At 42.7% G+C, this 19090-nt stretch overlaps 1 protein-coding gene across 6 annotated transcripts in view; it reads right to left on the minus strand.

The window, feature by feature from the left end:
* Window positions 1–882: 882 nt before the first annotated feature.
* CAPS2 (calcyphosine 2) overlaps window positions 883–19090 on the minus strand; it is a 138857-nt gene continuing 120649 nt past the window's right edge. For 4 of the 6 annotated variants that reach the window (XM_077265314.1, XM_077265313.1, XM_077265315.1 and 1 more), the window contains 4 exons: window positions 18529–18648; window positions 17405–17501; window positions 6841–7029; window positions 883–2199 (listed from right to left, as the gene is read on the minus strand). In XM_077265314.1, the coding sequence (XP_077121429.1) occupies window positions 6854–7029; window positions 17405–17501; window positions 18529–18648 (393 nt within the window). In that variant the 3' untranslated portion in view covers window positions 883–2199; window positions 6841–6853. The remainder of the gene's footprint in view (window positions 2200–6840; window positions 7030–17404; window positions 17502–18528; window positions 18649–19090) is intronic. The other 2 variants (XR_013215788.1, XM_077265312.1) reach the window with 2 other exon arrangements.

The raw sequence follows: 19090 nt of genomic DNA on the forward strand, positions 1-19090 counted from the left end.
AAATCGCCACCCGTTACAACCAAGGTAGGCCTAAGAGCATCTCTGAACGCACAGTGCGTCGAACTTTGAGGCAGATGGGCTACAGCAGCAGAAGACCACACCGGGTACCACTCCTTTCAGCTAAGAACAGGAAACTGAGGCTACAATTTGTACAAGCTCATCGAAATTGGACAGTAGAAGATTGGAAAAACGTTGCTTGGTCTGATGAGTCTCGATTTCTGCTGCGACATTCGGATGGTAGGGTCAGAATTTGGCGTAAACAACATGAAAGCATGGATCCATCCTGCCTTGTATGGAGCATCTTTGGGATGTGCAGCCGACAAATCTGCGGCAACTGTGTGATGCCATCATGTCAATATGGACCAAAATCTCTGAGGAATGCTTCCAGCACCTTGTTGAATCTATGCCACGAAGAATTGAGGCAGTTCTGAAGGCAAAAGGGGGTCCAACCCGTTACTAGCATGGTGTACCTAATAAAGTGGCCGGTGAGTGTATATATATATATATATATATATATTTATTTTGCCTAACGGCATTACATCAAAACATGCATTTTGGACGTGCGGTCCATGTTCTTTTTTTTGGTGTACAGATATCACACTGATTGTGAAACAGACACATGAACAAAAAAACAAATGAAAATTGGTTCCAGCAAACTGTTAAAAATGTTTTTTCATACCTGAAAAAAAACATACAGTTTAATTGATCTCTAAATGTGGGCCTTTTTGAGTTTTGTTGTGAGTCAGAATAATTAATAGGCATAGAAACTCTTTAAAAAGCAAACCATAGGTAGATCATGCTGAATTCCAACCATACTCTAACTTCAGTCAAGGTAAATTTATGTACAGCGAGCAAAATAAACAGTTAGACATGTGGGCTAAATCACGTTTTTATTAAAAATGAATTTGACAATTGCATCAAATTTGATAATTACTAGGAATTGTAATTAGATCAAGAAAAACATTCCTGAAATTATAAAATTCATTAATAAATCCATAAAAATGACATATGATGGCAGTAACTTTCAATAAGGCAGTAAATGTAATTCAAACAAACAAATTTATCATGCAAGTGAAATTACAAGGAACATGTCAGGAGATAAGATATAAACACAAATAGGGGAAGAAGGAAGCTGTCCCACTCCGAGGTCCGAGGTTGTGTTTCCTCTTAAACGCTGGTTAGTAACATAGCTGTTTGCAACCATGGATCCTGTCCTTATTTCATGATGTCTGTGGTTCTCTTTACTAAAATGGAAATCAGGTTATTACAAGTACTAATTAAATCAGTTCCACACATTCTATATAGTACCCATATGACATAGTATAGTATGATGGTGGAAGGTGCCCAGCCCTTGGCTTTGGGCAGAGGGGGAGGGTATGCTGACACGCAGCAAGATGGCGTCTGTTGACGACAAGTTCAAGATAGAGCGATGTGTCACTGTGGTACCTGTATGACACCTGCAAAAGTCTCCAGCACTGATAGAGTGCTGAGAGGTTTTACTTAGTGGAACAGTAAAGGCTTAAGGTGTCCAAAATAAATGGTAAGTGACGAGCGGGACCAGTCATTCCCATCATCCAAACCATCAGGTGCAGTTCGGTTAAAAGGGCAGCTGACCTGGTCATAACTATGTGTGTAGAGGTGGAAACTTATCTGAGAATTGGTCTCTGTGGATGCTGGAGAGACCTCTTACTTCTGGTCAGACTGTGCAGTGAGAACCAGGACGATATTGTGAAGAGCTGAGCCCTGTATAACTGTATGGACTATTGTGTTTTTCTATATGCCGAACAGCCGTTTATCTGTTTGTTGGAAAAGATTTCTGAACTTTTTAAAAAATCTGCCTGCTTGGACAAAAGAAACTGCATACCTGTGTGAATGCTACCTAACGTCTGCCTGAGCAAATACCTACAAGATGTATAATTTTCTAGCATATTTTTGTATTGGTTTCGGAAGTCATTGAGTGGGAGCCTTTATTGCTCACTAACAGGGGATAAAAATGAATCCCAGTCTTGTGACTTATTGACGATTAACAGACATTGGTGTATAATATTCCATATCCGTAGTTTACGAGATAACATTGCTTACCTATTATTTCTAATACTAAATACTTGCATCTGCTGAATGTTTTCAGATTTTCTAATTTTCACTCATCAGACATCATTAACATATGCACAGCGGACACTTTGCATTAAATGGGTTGCCCTACAAACAAAGTATATTTTAATAGATCTTATAATGATAATAAGCTTCACAATTGGGTGTGTTAACAAAAAAGTGTTCTTGTGCTGAGATAATCTTGTAAGTTTAGGGTCACATGGCCACCGATTGTCACAACTAATTTTTGGAGTCGTGACAACTCTGGTGTTCTGCTTTAATTTAAACGTGATTTTTTACTTTTGGCCAGCAAAGGTTAATGTTGGTTTCCTTGCTGGCAGCTGCAATTTTGTTGGTCAGCTGATGTGGGTGGTGACCACTTCTACCATCCTTGAAAATGTCACATGACACATTAGCTGACTGTTGGTACTAGTGTTTGTCTATGAAGACTAGCCAAGGAGTTTTGCAGCTCTCTGGTGCCAGCGGTGTGTCTGCTGCTTCGGTGGAGCTCGGTTTCCTGATTCCGTGTCCTCTGCGGTGTGGAGCTTTGTGGCGGTGGCTGGAGCCAAGTTTCTTTTTTCCTTTCTTTGTCTGTCACGTGTTTGTCACTACCCCCTGTGTTGATATCATCTGCAGTGGTGAGGCTAATGCCCTTGCCGTCCAGTGCACTAGCCAGGGTATTGTGTGGTGACAGCTAGAGACTAGGCACGTGACAGCAGCGGGGGGAAGGACCCGCATAGGGCATTAGAGGAGCTTAGGGATAAATGCAGGTCATTGTTAGAAGGTGCCCCATCCCTCGCTCCCTACTGTTAGAGCCTTCCTCTTTCCATCCCGTTGTGTGTGTGTGTTGTGCTGTCCGCTCGACTTTCCCAGCCCGCGCATGACATTATTACCAACCGTATCATTCTTCCGGTGAACCTAACAGTAAATGGTATAGTCTCTAACTGGGTCGCTGTGACCAGTGGGGTACCACAGGGGTCGGTATTTTGACCTGTTCTCTTCAACATATTCATTAATGATCTGGTAGAAGGGTTACACAGTAAAATATTGATATTTGCAGATGATACAAAACTATGTAAAGCAGTTAATACAAGAGAAGATAGTATTCTGCTACAGATGGATCTGGATAAGTTGGAAACTTGGGCTGAAAGGTGGCAGATGAGGTTTAACAATGATAAATGTAAGGTTATACACATGGGAAGAAGGAATCAATATCACCATTACACACTGAATGGGAAACCACTGGGCAAATCTGACAGGGAGAAGGACTTGGGGATCCTAGTTAATGATAAACTTACCTGGAGCAGCCAGTGCCAGGCAGCAGCTGCCAAGGCAAACAGGATCATGGGGTGCATTAAAAGAGGTCTGGATACACATGATGAGAGCATTATACTGCCTCTGTACAAATCCCTAGTTAGACCGCACATGGAGTACTGTGTCCAGTTTTGGGCACCGGTGCTCAGGAAGGATATAATGGAACTAGAGAGAGTACAAAGGAGGGCAACAAAATTAATAAAGGGGATGGGAGAACTACAATACCCAGATAGATTAGCGAAATTAGGATTATTTAGTCTAGAAAAAAGACGGCTGAGGGGCGATCTAATACCCATGTATAAGTATATAAGGGGACAATACAAATATCTTGCTGAGGATCTGTTTATACCAAGGAAGGTGACGGGCACAAGGGGGCATTCTTTGCGTCTGGAGGAGAGAAGGTTTTTCCACCAACATAGAAGAGGATTCTTTACTGTTAGGGCAGTGAGAATCTGGAATTGCTTGCCTGAGGAGGTGGTGATGGCGAACTCAGTCGAGGGGTTCAAGAGAGGCCTGGATGTCTTCCTGGAGCAGAACAATATTGTATCATACAATTATTAGGTTCTGTAGAAGGACGTAGATCTGGGGATTTATTATGATGGAATATAGGCTAAACTGGATGGACAAATGTCTTTTTTCGGCCTTACTAACAATGTTACTATGTATGGCGCAAGCGGAGGCTTTTGCTTGCATGATCCAGACACTCAAGGGTGTCACGGTCTATGTGTTGTGCAGTCTGCTGGACTTTCCCAGCCCGCGCATGACATCGATTCGCTCATGTAATATTATGCTAATAACTGAGTTTGAGCTGAGTGTGATCTTACTCTGCTGAGATTCTGTCATATGAGGGAATCACAGCACAAGTGCGGAGAAGATGGAGAACTTATTTTCTCCATCTTCTCCATTGTCTCTGTGAGCGAACATTAGACTGGGGGCACATGTGTAAGATTATCTCAGCACAGGAACATATTTTTAGCATATTCAATTGTAAAACTTATTACTATGCCAAGATCTATTGATTAAAATGTAGTTTGTTCATGTCCCCCCTCCTTAATTATCTTACTGGTTATAATAAAATGAGCAATCATAAATTTTTCTTTTTGTGTGGCTTATTTTCCTGATAAAAACATATCAAACGCTGCAATATGTGAAAATAAATAAAAAATAAAAATAACCCAGCAGCTCCAAAAAACCACAGTAGTGGGCACCAAGGCAAAAAAGGTAGATGCAATATATAATGGGGGTCACCTCATCAGAGAGGCTGAAATTCCTATTCCAGTACACACTTGATGCAGTTTGGCTTCCCTCACACACAATACTTGTGTTTATGTTGTAGTGTGCTTTTTATGCCTTGTAAAAAAAAAACAAAACATGAATTTCAAGACTTTTTCAAAGCACTTTTTTTTTTTTTTTTTAAGTGTTTTTAGTGGCGTTTTCATTTGTACATACATTTCTTTTTGTTATGTATGTTTTACATTTGTAACATACTTTTCTTTTTGTTATTTTTTACATTTGTAACATACTTTTCTTTTTGTTATGTATGTTTTACATTTACGATACGATACGATACACTTTATTGATCCCGTGGGAAATTATGGGAAATACATTTGTAGCATACTTTTCTTTGCTGTCTTTCAGGTCATAAATACAAACCTATGAGAAAATTCAGAAAAAAAGTTCTATGTACATGGTAAAGCTTGTTTTAAATAAAATGCCACAGACCCTAAAATGCCACCAAAACACCAAAGAAGAAAATGCACAGTATGTAGTGAATTTAAAATTGCACTATAGACATTTGGCCACAGCGTTGTAGGCCAAGAAAACTGCACATAAAAATGCCAGGAAAAATGCAGTCTGTAAAACCAGCCTTGATGTGCGTTACACTAAACGACTTACCAACGATCACGACCAGCGATACGACCTGGCCGTGATCGTTGGTAAGTCGTTGTGTGGTCGCTGGGCAGCTGTCACACAGACAGCTCTCTCCAGCGACCAACGATCAGGGGAACTACTTCGGCATCGTTGAAACTGTTTTCAACGATGCCGAAGTCCCCCTGCAGCACCCGGGTAACCAGGGTAAACATCGGGTTACTAAGTGCAGGGCCGCGCTTAGTAACCCGATATTTACCCTGGTTTCCATTGTAAAAGTAAAAAAAAAAAAAACACTACATACTCACATTCTGATGTCTGTCACGTCCCCCGCCGGCGTCCACAGGGTTAAAACTGCTTTCGGCAAGAGCGCTGCTATTGCACGCGCTGCTGCCGAGAGCTTCCCTGCACTGAATGTGTCAGCACCGGCAGTAACAGCGGTGACATCACCGCTGTGCTCTGCTTTACAGCCGCTGACACAGTCAGTGCAGGGAAGCTCTCGGCAGCAGCGCGTGCAATAGCAGCGCTCCTGCCAAAAGCAGTTTTAACCCTGTGGACGCCGGGGGACGTGACAGACATCAGAATGTGAGTATGTACTGTGTTTTTTTTTAACTTTTACAATGGTAACCAGGGTAAATATCGGGTTACTAAGCGCGGCCCTGCGCTTAGTAACCCGATATTTACCCTGGTTACAAGTGAACACATCGCTGGATCGGCGTCACACACGCCGATCCAGCGATGACAGCGGGTGATCAGCGACCAAAAAATGGTCCTGATCATTCCCCAACGACCAACGATCTCCCAGCAGGGGCCTGATCGTTGGTCGCTATCACACATAACGAGATCGTTAGCGGGATCGTTGCTAAGTCACCAAAAGCGTGACGTTGCAACGATATCGTTAACGATATCGTTATGTGTGACTCAGCCTTAAATCCTGAAACAAGACCAGCAAAGTTTCCTATTACGTTCTCATTTTACAATCCGCTGCAAAAAATTAGACACGAGTAAAAACTGCGCCAAAATGGCAAAGCAGGCAAAAGTCCAAAAATGATTATCAACAAACATATGTTCAGTTAGTGAAGTAAAGCTGCAGAAATGAGTTGGAGTGCGATCAGTAGGGCATTAGACATAAATGAACAAACGTGAAGATATTGACATCTTTGGTAACATTTTTTTTTTCATTTAAATGCAAGTATTTTAGCCTAAAATCATTTTTGCCATTGGGTTCCATTAAAAAATTTACCATTTTGCTCTACCAGGTCCTCTGTTTCCCTGCACATTGTGGGCTGTTGAACGAGTTATCAGAATATGTCAGTCTGCTCATTATTTCCATAAAACTTAGTTGTAAAAATGATTTTAAGCCCAAAATATATTTAAGTAAAAATGCCCTGTTAGGTGTCAATATACTTTAAACAAAAATAAAACCAAAAGGGTGAATTTGTAATTTTTTATCATAATAAATCATTAAACTTGTCACTCAGGGGTACGAAAAATCTGCTTGTGACAAAAGTAAAAGTATAAACTTTTCTTCTAATCTAGGGGAATGATAATGAAGGTCACTCCTACCAGGCACAGTACCCTATATGCCCCAAGAATTTCGTAAAATATTAATGAAGTCTTCATCAGACATGATGCCAATACTTAGTCCTTCATAATAATCTTCAAATTCACTGTAGGATACTTCCTGGGGATTACTGCAAGCGTTCTCTATTGTTTCCAAAAATGCAGATTTAATTTCCTCTTCTGATGAAGAACCTAAAAAGAAAAAGAAGAATCTGAGACTTCTCTTTCCAAGCTTACAATTGTACACAAAATACAAATGGCAGTGTTCCTTTACTCCAGGTCTCATGGGCCATAAAAAGGCTTGCAGGCATCCAAAGCATATGCAAATCACTTTCAATTAAATGTAATTAGTAATAAGTTTATGCAAATTGGACACATGCAGGGAGATGTTAAAAACTTGGCCTCCGCTGTACCCCAGGGACTTGGCACTAAAACACATTGGTGTATGGATTGACATGCTTGGAAATGAGCACTCACAGAGGTTTCTTGAAGGCACAATGAAGAAGTGACGCCATATGCCTCAGATAATGCAAACAAGCTGGATTCTGTTTTTACAACACAGAATTTGGAGGACGGAGAGGTAATTTATCATTAATTATTCTCGTGCATGAATCAGACACAAACTGTTTGAAAGCAGAGTAGAAAGCTATTTTTACTAATGAGTGGGAATATTGGAGCTTCCAGATTTCATGACTGTCACCTGTAACAAGCTGGATGTAAAAACTGTATTACATGGAAACAAGAGTCTTCTTCACTGAAGACAGCAGGATCTTGTAGTCAACAGGCCAACACTATTATGCCAGGAATCCAGGATCACTAATCCCACTTCTAACTTTCTTTCCTCTTTTGTTCCTTCCCTACCTTCCATAGCACCCATGTTCTTTTTGTCTTCATTGTACTTGTATATTTCACCTAGACAGTGAATCTCAGACAGGGAAACATTGGAAGTTATTATTATTTACCGTATTTACTTATATGGCACCATTGATTCCATGGTGCTGCACATAAGAAGGGGTTACATACAAGTTACAGATATCACTTACAGTAAGCAAACTAACAATTACAGACTGATACCGAGGGGCGAGGACCCTGCCCTTGCGGGCTTACATTCTACAGGATGGTGGGGAAGGAGGCAGTAGTTCGAGGGTTGCAGGAGCTCCGGTGTTGGTGAGGCGGTAGCGGTGAAGAGGCAGTGGGGTCAGTGCAGGCTGTAAGCTTTCCTGAAGAGGTGGGTTTTCAGATAGTCGGACGTGTTGGAGCAAAGAATTCCAGAGGATGGGGAATATTCGGGAGAAGTCTTGGAGGTGGTTGGGTGAAGAGCGAATAAGTGTGGAGGAGAGAAGGAGGTCTTGGGAGGACCGGAGATTACGTGAGGGAAGATATTGGGAGATTAGTTCAGATATATATAGATGATACAGGATATGGATGGCTTTGTAGGTCAGTATTAGTAATTTGAACTGGATATGCTGAGGGAATGGGAGCCAGTGAAGAGATTTGCAGAGGGGGAAGCGGAGGAGTAGCGAGGAGATTAATCAGTCGGGCAGCAGAGTTAAGGAGGGACTGGAGAGGTGCAAGGGTGTTAGCAGGGAGCCACAGAAAAGGATGTTGCAGTAGTCGAGGCTGGAGATGATGAGGGCATGCACAAGCATTTTAGTAGATTGACGGTTGAGGAAAGGACGGATCCTGGAGATATTTTTGAGCTGGAGGCGACAGGCGGTGGAAAGAGCTTGGATGTGCGGTTTGAAGGACAGGGCAGAGTCAACGGTTACTCAGAGGCAGCGGTCTTCCAGTACGGGGGAAAGCGTGATGTCATTAATTGTGATAGATCTTCCTTCCCTGACCTATGAGTTGGATACTAATTTGATTACGTCAATTATCTAGTGTAACTGCACTGAAGAAGGTTGTTTCATGCAGATTTACTACATGTTTTCTGCCAAATATTCCATCTGAAAAGTTGCTGTGAGTAACCTCAAGTGAGAACTTTATGTCATACCAAGGGCTGTGTTCCTCAACATGCCTGTGGGGAATATACGGTACTCTATTCTTTCCCATTCTGTCATGTCCACCAGAGGCCATAAGCTCAGAACCCCAGACAGACTTGGCACAAGCCACTTTGTCTGGCTGATTTCAGAGGAATCAAGACCTTCACTCTTTAAGTGTACAAGGATCTGGTCTTACCGCGGGGTCTAGTGGATTGCTTCCACGGAAGGGCTGCTGTCTGGAAAAGCATACAGGGGCAGGAAGGGTCACCAAGAAGGAGTCAAAGCCAAGAAGTCACATCAGGAACAAAATCGTAAAACAAGCAGATAGTCAAAATTAACGCCAAGCTCAGAAAATAGGAAGAATCAGGAAACCAACACAAGAAAAGACTAGCATATGCCAGGTAGCAAAAACTAATTAACTGGCAGTTCAGAGACTCAGGGGTTTAAATAGCAGACAGTCCCACCAAAGGCTCTCAGAAAGGAACAATCAAAACCAGACAATTAATACCATAGTTCCCTGATCTTGTGGCACCAAAATCCCAGATATAGAACTGGATTGATGCTATCAAGCAACACCCACAACAAAGGCGCAGCAGCGCCTAGCATTCTAAGGAAGTGACAAAGATGTTACACTACTCAGCGGATTAATTAGTCTTTATAACTACCCCTAATATCCTACACCCCAATGATCGACCCCCTCCAAAAAAATCTCAAGACTGCATTGGCTAAATATTGGATGTTTTTCAGTCAATGATTCAGCATTTACTTATCATCGGAGGTAAAAAAAAAAGAAAAAAAGCTAAATCTGTGTTTTGAAAAATTATAAGGTGCAAACTTGGAGATAAAGTCGATGTAAAACCACACTGCCAAGGATCCAATACACGATGAGAGACCAGATGCAGCATGGATGCATTTTTCATGGTCAAGGTAGTCATATCTGTTTCATCAGGACAAACCACAATGTTGAGTTTTTCCTGTTGAAGAGGTGTGATTACCTCGAACCGCGTTAACAAATAAAACTGCATCCATACATCTGGTCTCTCGTCGTATAGAGGATCCTCAGTAGCGCAGGTTTACATATACTTTTTCTCCAAGTTTACACGCTATCATTTCGTGGATCTGCAGCAGCCATTTTCATACAAGCAAACTAAGAGTTTGTGACTGTCACAATCCCACCAGGTGAGCAAATCTTATTTTATTTTTCCCTTGTAAACCGGATAAGACCCTATGGTGCTTATTGTCATTCCAGCTTTTATTGTTTATATATTTTGAACAATTATGAATCATCGTTTGTTTAAACCGATATAGCCAACGAAAGTCAAACATTTTGGTAGACTTTTCTCTTATGTTTATGGGCACCAAAATACAATACAGCTAAAAAAACAACAACTACTAATGTACTTTTTGTACATAGATTTTGACATAGATTTCAAAATCCACATCAAAACCTGCTTCAAATCCTCTTTCAACACTCTTTGATGTAGATTTTTAATCGGATCCGCCTCCAAGTTCACTGTAAACATACCCTAAAGAGCCATGATATCAGAGAATCTAGTTAAAGGGGGTTATCCAGTCTAAAACGACAAGTTTGCAGTCATTATATGATTGCAGACTTGTGTATCCTCACATACCACACACTGCGCACTGTGAGGATTCCCTGGCACTGGTAGTGAGCAGTCATGTGACCGCAGACTGCAAGTATGCAATTTTCATTGCACAAGGCCGGATACAGTCTAGTCGGAATGTGCCCACATATATGCATATCGCATACTTGCATAATTAATTTGCATTTTATTGCATGAAATAAGTATTTGATACAATAGAAAAACAGAACTTAATATTTGGAACAAAAACCTTTGTTTACAATTACAGAGGTCAGACATTTCCTGCTGTTCTTGACCAAGTTTGCACACACTGCAGCAGAGGTTTGGGCCCACTTCTCCATACTGACCCCCTGACTAAGGATAATCCGAAATGCATGTCGGAGCGAGCACCACACTCAGTTACTCCGGGCCACCACCTTTCAGGGCAGGAGCTTGATAGAGAGGAGACTTCTGTGTATGATGCAGGGACTCGTCACCCACACAAACCAAGAAGGAGGACGGCATCGAAAGAAGATGGGAGGTGCCGGACCAAGAAGAGCGACACCCCTCTCGGACTGAACCGCCCCGCAGGTGACTATAATAAAATTTATTTTTCTTCTCTTACATGTCGGGATGGGGGTTATATGCAGCATTATGGAATGCTGTATTTTAGCCTTGAAAGGTGGTGGCTGTAACTCATATCGGCCACACCTGGTGACAGGTTCCCTTTAACCCCTTCCCGACCCATGACGCCTATGTGGCGTCATGGAATGATCGCGTCCCTGCAGATCGGGTGAAGGGGTTAACTCCTATTTTACCCGATCTGCAGGGAGAGGGGGAGTGGTACTTCAGCCCAGGGGGGGTGGCTTCACCCCCCCGTGGCTACGATCGCTCTGATTGGCTGTTGAAAGTGAAACTGCCAATCAGAGCGATTTGTAATATTTCACCTAAAAAACTGGTGAAATATTACAATCCAGCCATGGCCGGACGCCCCCCCCGTGCCCCGATCTCCCCCCCCTTATACTTACCGAGGCTCCCGGTGTCGGTCCGTCTCCTCGCTGGGCGCCGCCATCTTCCAAAATGGCGGGCGCATGCTCAGTGCGCCTGCCGAATCTGCCGGCCGGCAGATTCATTACAAGTACATTTTGATCGCTGTGGTAGGTTCTATCACAGCGATCAAAATAAAAAAATAATAAATAAACCCCCCCCTTTATCATCCCCATAGGTAGGGACAATAATAAAATAAAGAAAATATTTTTTTTTCTTTTTCCACTAGGGTTAGGGTTAGAAATAGGGTTAGAACTAGGGGTAGGGTTAGGGGTAGGGTTAGGGTTACGGGTAGGGTTATGGCATGTGCACACAGAGCGAATCGGCCGCGGATCCGCAGCGGATCGGCAGCGGATCGGCAGCGGATCGGCCGCGGATCCGCAGCGGATCGGCAGCGGATCGGCAGCGGATCCGCAGTGGATCGGCCGCGGATGGGCAGCGGATCCGCAGCGGATCGGCCGCGGATCCGCAGCGGATTGGCAGCGGATCCGCAGCGGATTGGCAGCGGATTGGCCGCGGATCCGCAGCGGATTGGCAACGGATCCGCAGCGGATTGGCAACGGATTGGCCGCGGATCTGCAGCGGATTGGCCGCTGCGAATTCGAAGCAGTTTTCCATCAGGTTTACAGTACCATGTACACCTAAGGAAAACCAAATCCGCTGTGCCCATGGTGCGGAAAATTCCGTGCAGAAACGCTGCATTGTATTTTCCGCAGCATGTCAATTCTTTGTGCGGATTCCGCAGCGTTTTACACCTGTTCCTCAATAGGAATCCGCAGGTGAAATCCGCACAAAAAAACACTGGAAATCTACTGTAAATCCGCAGGTAAAACGCAGTGCCTTTTACCTGCAGATTTTTCAAAAATCGTGCGGAAAAATCTCACACGAATCCGCAACGTGGGCACATAGCCTTAGGGTTAGGGTTGGAATTAGAGTTAGGGTTGGAATTAGGGCTAGGGTTTGAAATAGGGTTAAGATTAGGCTTGTGGTTAGGGTTACGGATAGGGTTAGGGGTGTGTTGGGGTTACAGTTGTGGTTAGGGTTGGGATTAGGGTTACGGTTGGGATTAGGGTTAGGATTAGGGTTGGAATTAGGGTTACGGGTGTGTTGCGGTTAGGGTTGTGGTTAGGGGTGTGTTGGGGTTAGGGTTGTGATTAGGGTTATGGCTACAGTTGGGATTAGGATTAGGGGTGTGTTGAGGTTAGTGTTGAAGTTAGAATTGAGGGGTTTCCACTGTTTAGGCACATCAGGGGTCTCCAAACGCAACATGGCGCCACCATTGATTCCAGCCAATCTTGCGTTCAAAAAGTCAAATGGTGCTCCCGCCCTTCCAAGCCCCGACGTGCGCCCAAACAGTGGTTTACCCCCACATTTGGGGTACCAGCGTACTCAGGACAAACTGGGCAACAACTGTTGGGGTCCAATTTCTCCTGTTACCCTTGCAAAAATAAAAAATTACTTGCTAAAACATAATTTTTGAGGAAAGAACAATTATTTTTTATTTTCAAGGCTCTGCGTTATAAACTTCTGTGAAGCACTTGGGGGTTGAAAGTGCTCACCACACATCTAGATAAGTTCCTTCGGGGGTCTAGTTTCCAAAATGGGGTCACTTGTGGGGTGTTTCTACTGTTTAGGCACATCAGGGGCTCTGCAAATGCAATGTGACGCCCGCAGACCATTCCATCAAAGTCTGCATTTCAAATGTCACTACTTCCCTTCCGAGCCCTGACGTGTGCCCAAACAGTGGTTTACCCCCACATATGGGGTATCAGCGTACTCACAACCAACTGGGCAACAAATATTGGGGTCCAAATTCTCCTGTTACTCTTGTGAAAATAAAAAATTGCTTGCTAAAACATCTTTTTTGAGGAAAGAAAAATGATTTTTTATTTTCACGGCTCTGCGTTGTAAACTTCTGTGAAGCACTTGGGGGTTGAACGTGCTCACCACACATCTAGATAAGTTCCTTGGGGGGTCTAGTTTCCAAAATGGGGTCACTTGTGGGGGGTTTCTACTGTTTAGGCATATCAGGGGCTCTGCAAACGTAACATGATGCCCGCAGACCATTCCATCAAAGTCTGCATTCCAAAACGTCACTACTTCCCTTCCGAGCCCCGGCATGTGCCCAAACAGTGGTTTACCCCCACATATGGGGTATCAGCGTACTCAGGAGAAACTGGAAAACAACTTTTGGGGTCCAATTTCTCCTGTTACTCTTGCAAAAATAAAAAATTCTGGGCTAAAAAAATATTTTTGAGGAAAGGAAACATTTATTATTTTCACGGCTCTGCGTTGTAAACTTCTGTGAAGCACTTGGGGGTTCAAAGTGCTCACCACACATCTAGATAAGTTCCCTTGGAGGTCTAGTTTCCAAAATGGAGTCACTTGTGGGGAGTTCCTACTGTTTAGGCACATCAGGGACTCTGCAAACGCAACCTGATGCCCGCAGAGCATTCCATCAAAGTCTGCATTTCAAAACGTCACTACTTCCCTTCCGAACCCCGACGTGTGCCAAAACAGTGGTTTACCCCCACATATGGGGTATCAGCGTACTCAGGAGAAACTGGACAACAACTTTTGGGGTCCAATTTCTCCTGTTACTCTTGCAAAAATAAAAAAATTCTGGGCTAAAAAAATATTTTTGAGGAAAGGAAACACATTTTTTATTTTCACGGCTCTGCGTTATAAACTTCTGTGAAGCACTTGGGGGTTCAAAGTGCTCACTACACATCTAGATAAGTTCCCTTGGGGGTCTAGTTTCCAAAATGGAGTCAATTGTGGGGAGTTCCTACTGTTTAGGCACATCAGGGGCTCTGCAATCGCAACCTGACGCCCGCAGAGCATTCCATCAAAGTCTGCATTTCAAAACGTCACTACTTCCCTTCCGAACCCCGACGTGTGCCAAAACAGTGGTTTACCCCCACATATGGGGTATCAGCGTACTCAGGAGAAACTGGACAACAACTTTTGGGGTCCAATTTCTCCTGTTACCCTTGGGAAAATAAAAAATTGTGGGCTAAAAAATCATTTTTGAGAAAAGAAAAATTATTTTTTATTTTCATGGCTCTGCGTTATAAACTTCTGTGAAGCACTTGGGGGTTCAAAGTGCTCACCACACATCTAGATTAGTTCCTTGGGAGGTCTAGTTTCCAAAATGGGGTCACTTGTGCGGGAGCTCCAATGTTTAGGCACACAGGGGCTCTCCAAACGCGACATGGTGTCCGCTAATGATTGGAGCTAATTTTCCAATCAAAAAGCCAAATGGCGTGCCTTCCCTTCCGAGCCCTGCCGTGCGCCCAAACAGTGGTTTACCCCCACATATGGGTTATCATCGTACTCAGGACAAACTGGACAACAACATTTGGGGTCCAATTTCTCCTATTACCCTTGGGAAAATAAAAAATTCTGGGCTAAAAATCATTTTTGAGGAAAGAAAAATTATTTTTTTTTTTCACGGCTCTGCGTTATAAACTTCTGTGAAGCACCTGGGGGTTATAAGTGCTCACTATGCATCTAGATAAGTTCCTTGGGGGGTCTAGTTTCCAAAATGGGGTCACTTGTAGGGGAGCTCCAATGTTTAGGCACACAGGGGCTCTCCAAACGCGACATGGTGTCCGCTAACGATTGGAGCTAATTTTCCATTCAAAAAGTCAAATGGCACGCCTCCCCTTTCCGAGCCTTGCCGTGCACCCAAACAGTGGTTTACCCCCACATATGAGGTATCGGCATACTCAGGAGAAATTGCCCAACAAATTTTAGGATCCATTTTATCCTGTTGCCCATGTGAAAATGAAAGAATTGAGGCTAAAAGAAATTTTGTGTGAAAAAAAAGTACTTTTTCATTTTTGCGGATCAATTTGTGAAGCACCTGGGGGTTTAAAGTGCTCACTATGCCTCTAGATGAGTTCCTTGGGGGGTCTAGTTTCCAAAATGGGGTCACTTGTGGAGGAGCTCCAATGTTTAGGCACACAGGGGCTTTCCAAACGCGACATGGTGTCCGCTAACGATGGAGATAATTTTTCATTCAAAAAGTCAAATGGCGCTCCTTCCCTTCCGAGCCTTACCATGTGCCCAAACAGTGGTTTACCCCCACATATGAGGTATCAGCGTACTCAGGACAAATTGGACAATAACGTCCGTGGTCCAGTTTCTCCTTTTACCCTTGGGAAAATAAAAAATTGTTGCTAAAAGATCATTTTTGTGACTAAAAAGTTAAATGTTCATTTTTTCCTTCCATGTTGCTTCTGCTGCTGTGAAACACCTGAAGGGTTAATAAACTTCTTGAATGTGGTTTTGAGCACCTTGAGGGGTGCAGTTTTTAGAATGGTGTCACTTTTGGGTATTTTCAGCCATATAGAACCCTCAAACTGACTTCAAATGTGAGGTGGTCCCTAAAAAAAATGGTTTTGTAAATTTTGTTGTAAAAATGAGAAATCACTGGTCAAATTTTAACCCTTATAACTTCCTAGCAAAAAAAAAATTTGTTTCCAAAATTGTGCTGATGTAAAGTAGACATGTGGGAAATGTTATTTATTAACTATTTTGTGTCACATACCTCTCTGGTTTAACAGAATAAAAATTAAAAATGTGAAAATTGCGAAATTTTCAAAATTTTTGCCAAATTTCTGTTTTTTTCACAAATAAACTCAGAAATTATCGACCTAAATTTACCACTAACATGAAGCCCAATATGTCACGAAAAATCAATCTCAGAATCGCTAGGATCCGTTGAAGCGTTCCTGAGTTATTACCTCATAAAGGGACACTGGTCAGAATTGCAAAAAACGGCAAGGTCATGAAGGGGTTAATAATGTATTTCTTACCATTGCTTGTTAATAAAGGTTTTTCAATTCATCACTTTGGTTCTGACCTCTTTTATTACTACAAGTTTGTTTTTTCTTCTTTGGGTACACATTGTTCTATATTAGCAAGACGATTAGGCCCATATTTGTTTCAGGGAACATCACAAATCCATGATTACAAGCAAAGATGCCTATCGCTTAATAGAGCATATGTGTAAACAACATAATTCCAACCCAGATTCCTTACGGTTTGCTGGGTTGGAAAAAAGTTAAGGCTCCAGCACAGGGTGTAGCTCATCAAAGATGTCTATTAAGAAGGGAAGCCAGGTGGATACTCCGTTCCCAAGCACAAGGTGCGCTGGGACTAAGGCTACTTTCACACTAGCGTCGTTTTGTAGAAAAAACGCATCCTGCAAAAGTGCTTGCAGGATGTGTTTTTTCTCCATAGACTAGCATTAGTGACGCAGTGCGAAGCATTGCCACACGTCGCAACTGTCGTGCGTTGTGTTGCGTTGGACCGTCGCCACCAAAAAACGTTGCATGTAACGTTTTTTGGTGCGTCGTGTCCAGCATTTCCGACCGCGCATGCGCGGCCGGAACTCCACCCCCTCCTCCCCGCACCTCACAATGGGGCAGCGGATGCCTTGAAAAACAGCATCCGCTGCCCCCGTTGTGCGGCAGTGCACGACGCTAATGTGAAAGTAGCCTAAATAAGAAATTAGATATGGCGTGCATATTTAAGGAAGGTAAAATCCTGTTACCACCATGCAAAGACCCACTGAAGCGCCATTTGTCGAGAAACGGCAGTCGTCCTCTACGCGTTCTGTCTCTTCCTGCTACTCATTATATCAATGAAATAAAGAAGATTTTTTTATGGAGCGGTGAGTGCGACCCTTTTCATTCTATTCCACCACATTACCTGCTTTCAATTTTTCCAGGGTGACTTGTAACTCCTTCTGTGTGGCTTGGACTGATGCTTTTCCACATAAGGACTAATCAGTGGGTTGTTACTCATATGGTGCCAGCATACTTCTTTATGAAACTTGGATATTCTTTAGGTTGCAAGACTACAGAGCACACGTTGTCTTTTCCTACCATTAAGAATGCCCAAATAACAAAGCATTCTTGCTCCTTGTTCTTGAAGTCAACTCACCTGCCAACACTTGTGGATGTTTTTTGGCACAGTAAAACTTTCTAATATCTACCATGGACACCACACCAGTTTTATTAGGGTCCAGTTTCATAAAAGCCTAATAAAATTAGAAATGTTGGAATTTTAGAAAATATAACACTACAATAGAAAATATACCATACACATTATACACTATAAAGCAAAGATAAAAAGCAAAACAAGTTTCTGTTATTTTCCCCTTGTAAAGTGATGACAACATCTATGCCATTAGTTTATGATTGGTGGGGATCTAACCTTGAGATCCCACCGATCCTGAAAACAAAGAGGATGTAGTGATGATTTGTGCTGCATTACCTTTAACGCTTTTCTCTGCATGGTGGCGCTCTGGGAAATGCAGTACTGTTCTTTTCTATTGAATATGGTAGGCTGCAGTTCCCTGCACAGTTGTATGGTCGGTATGGGAGAAAGGCGCTAAATTGCACTGCATGCCCTTCATTTTAAAAACATACATGTCTTTAAATGGCTTTATGCTACAAAAAGGAGAGGAAGCATTTTGCACTTTTGTTGTTTGAGTCACTTGAATTCAATAAGAAAAATGTGGCATGTCCATAATATCAGTGAGGCAGAAAAAATAATCATAATACAGACCACTGTGGAGTGGCACACAATACTTTACTGACACGTCGTCTCTTGGAAAATAAAGCACGACTGAGAAAGACAATTAAATAAATGGAGATCATAGCGTACATTATGATTGGTGTCTATTTGACGTATGAAGCGGTAATAAAAGTTGGCCAAGTAAAACCTCGCTATACACTTGGATGTGTCTGGCCAGAAGGTGCAAATGTTTATCTGGTTAGTAAATAGCCTGAAATACCAGTACAGGGAATGCTTACGGCTAGTAATAACATCAATTTACTATATGAACGTATACATTTTAGATTAAAAGATGTCTTGCTTGACTGACGGCATGAAATTATTTATTACTTGATAATGAAAAACATAAAACACAAGATTAATTGTCCATGTTATGTAGAGAAAACTGCAGTACTCTCTAAAGATGGGTAATCATAAAGTGTGATCATTCTCATATTATACACTACGGATAACCAAAGCACAAAGAGTAAATTGTAAAGCAACATCACCTTTCGTACAAACGATTTTCGGTACTCATTCATTTCCCCAATAAGAGCTCGGATGAAGCTCCCGTAGTCTACTCTTCCCTGGTTATCTTCATCCAGAATCAGCCAGAAGGAGTCAAATATCTAAAATGCAATTTCAGTATTGAATGAAAAAGATTAATGGATTATGGCAACTCAAGACACGCTATATTCGCACAATCCGTATGACATGACCTAGCGCTGTCCGTTTTTTTCTGCACGGCACACTGACCCATAAAGTTTCTGTCACGATTGGACTGGCGAGTAAACTGGGACCAGGGGCACCTATCCTGGCCCTAGCACTGGGGGACGCCCTAACTCGCCCTGTTCCCCGGGATACCTCAGATGGCGAGGATGCTGGGGCCTCCGCCCTTATCCTGTCTCCTAACTGCAGCCCTGCATCTGTCCCCTTCCCCTTACCCGGGCTAGAGAGGCGCTACCATGTACCGCAGTACACCAACCCGACAAACAGGGGAACCAAGACAAGGGTAAAAGAAAACTCCACTCACACAAATATACTCTCACAAATAACAGAGGTATTCACCAG

The sequence above is a fragment of the Ranitomeya variabilis genome, chromosome 5 (genome assembly GCF_051348905.1).
Source record: "Ranitomeya variabilis isolate aRanVar5 chromosome 5, aRanVar5.hap1, whole genome shotgun sequence".
Classification (NCBI taxonomy): domain Eukaryota; kingdom Metazoa; phylum Chordata; class Amphibia; order Anura; family Dendrobatidae; genus Ranitomeya; species Ranitomeya variabilis.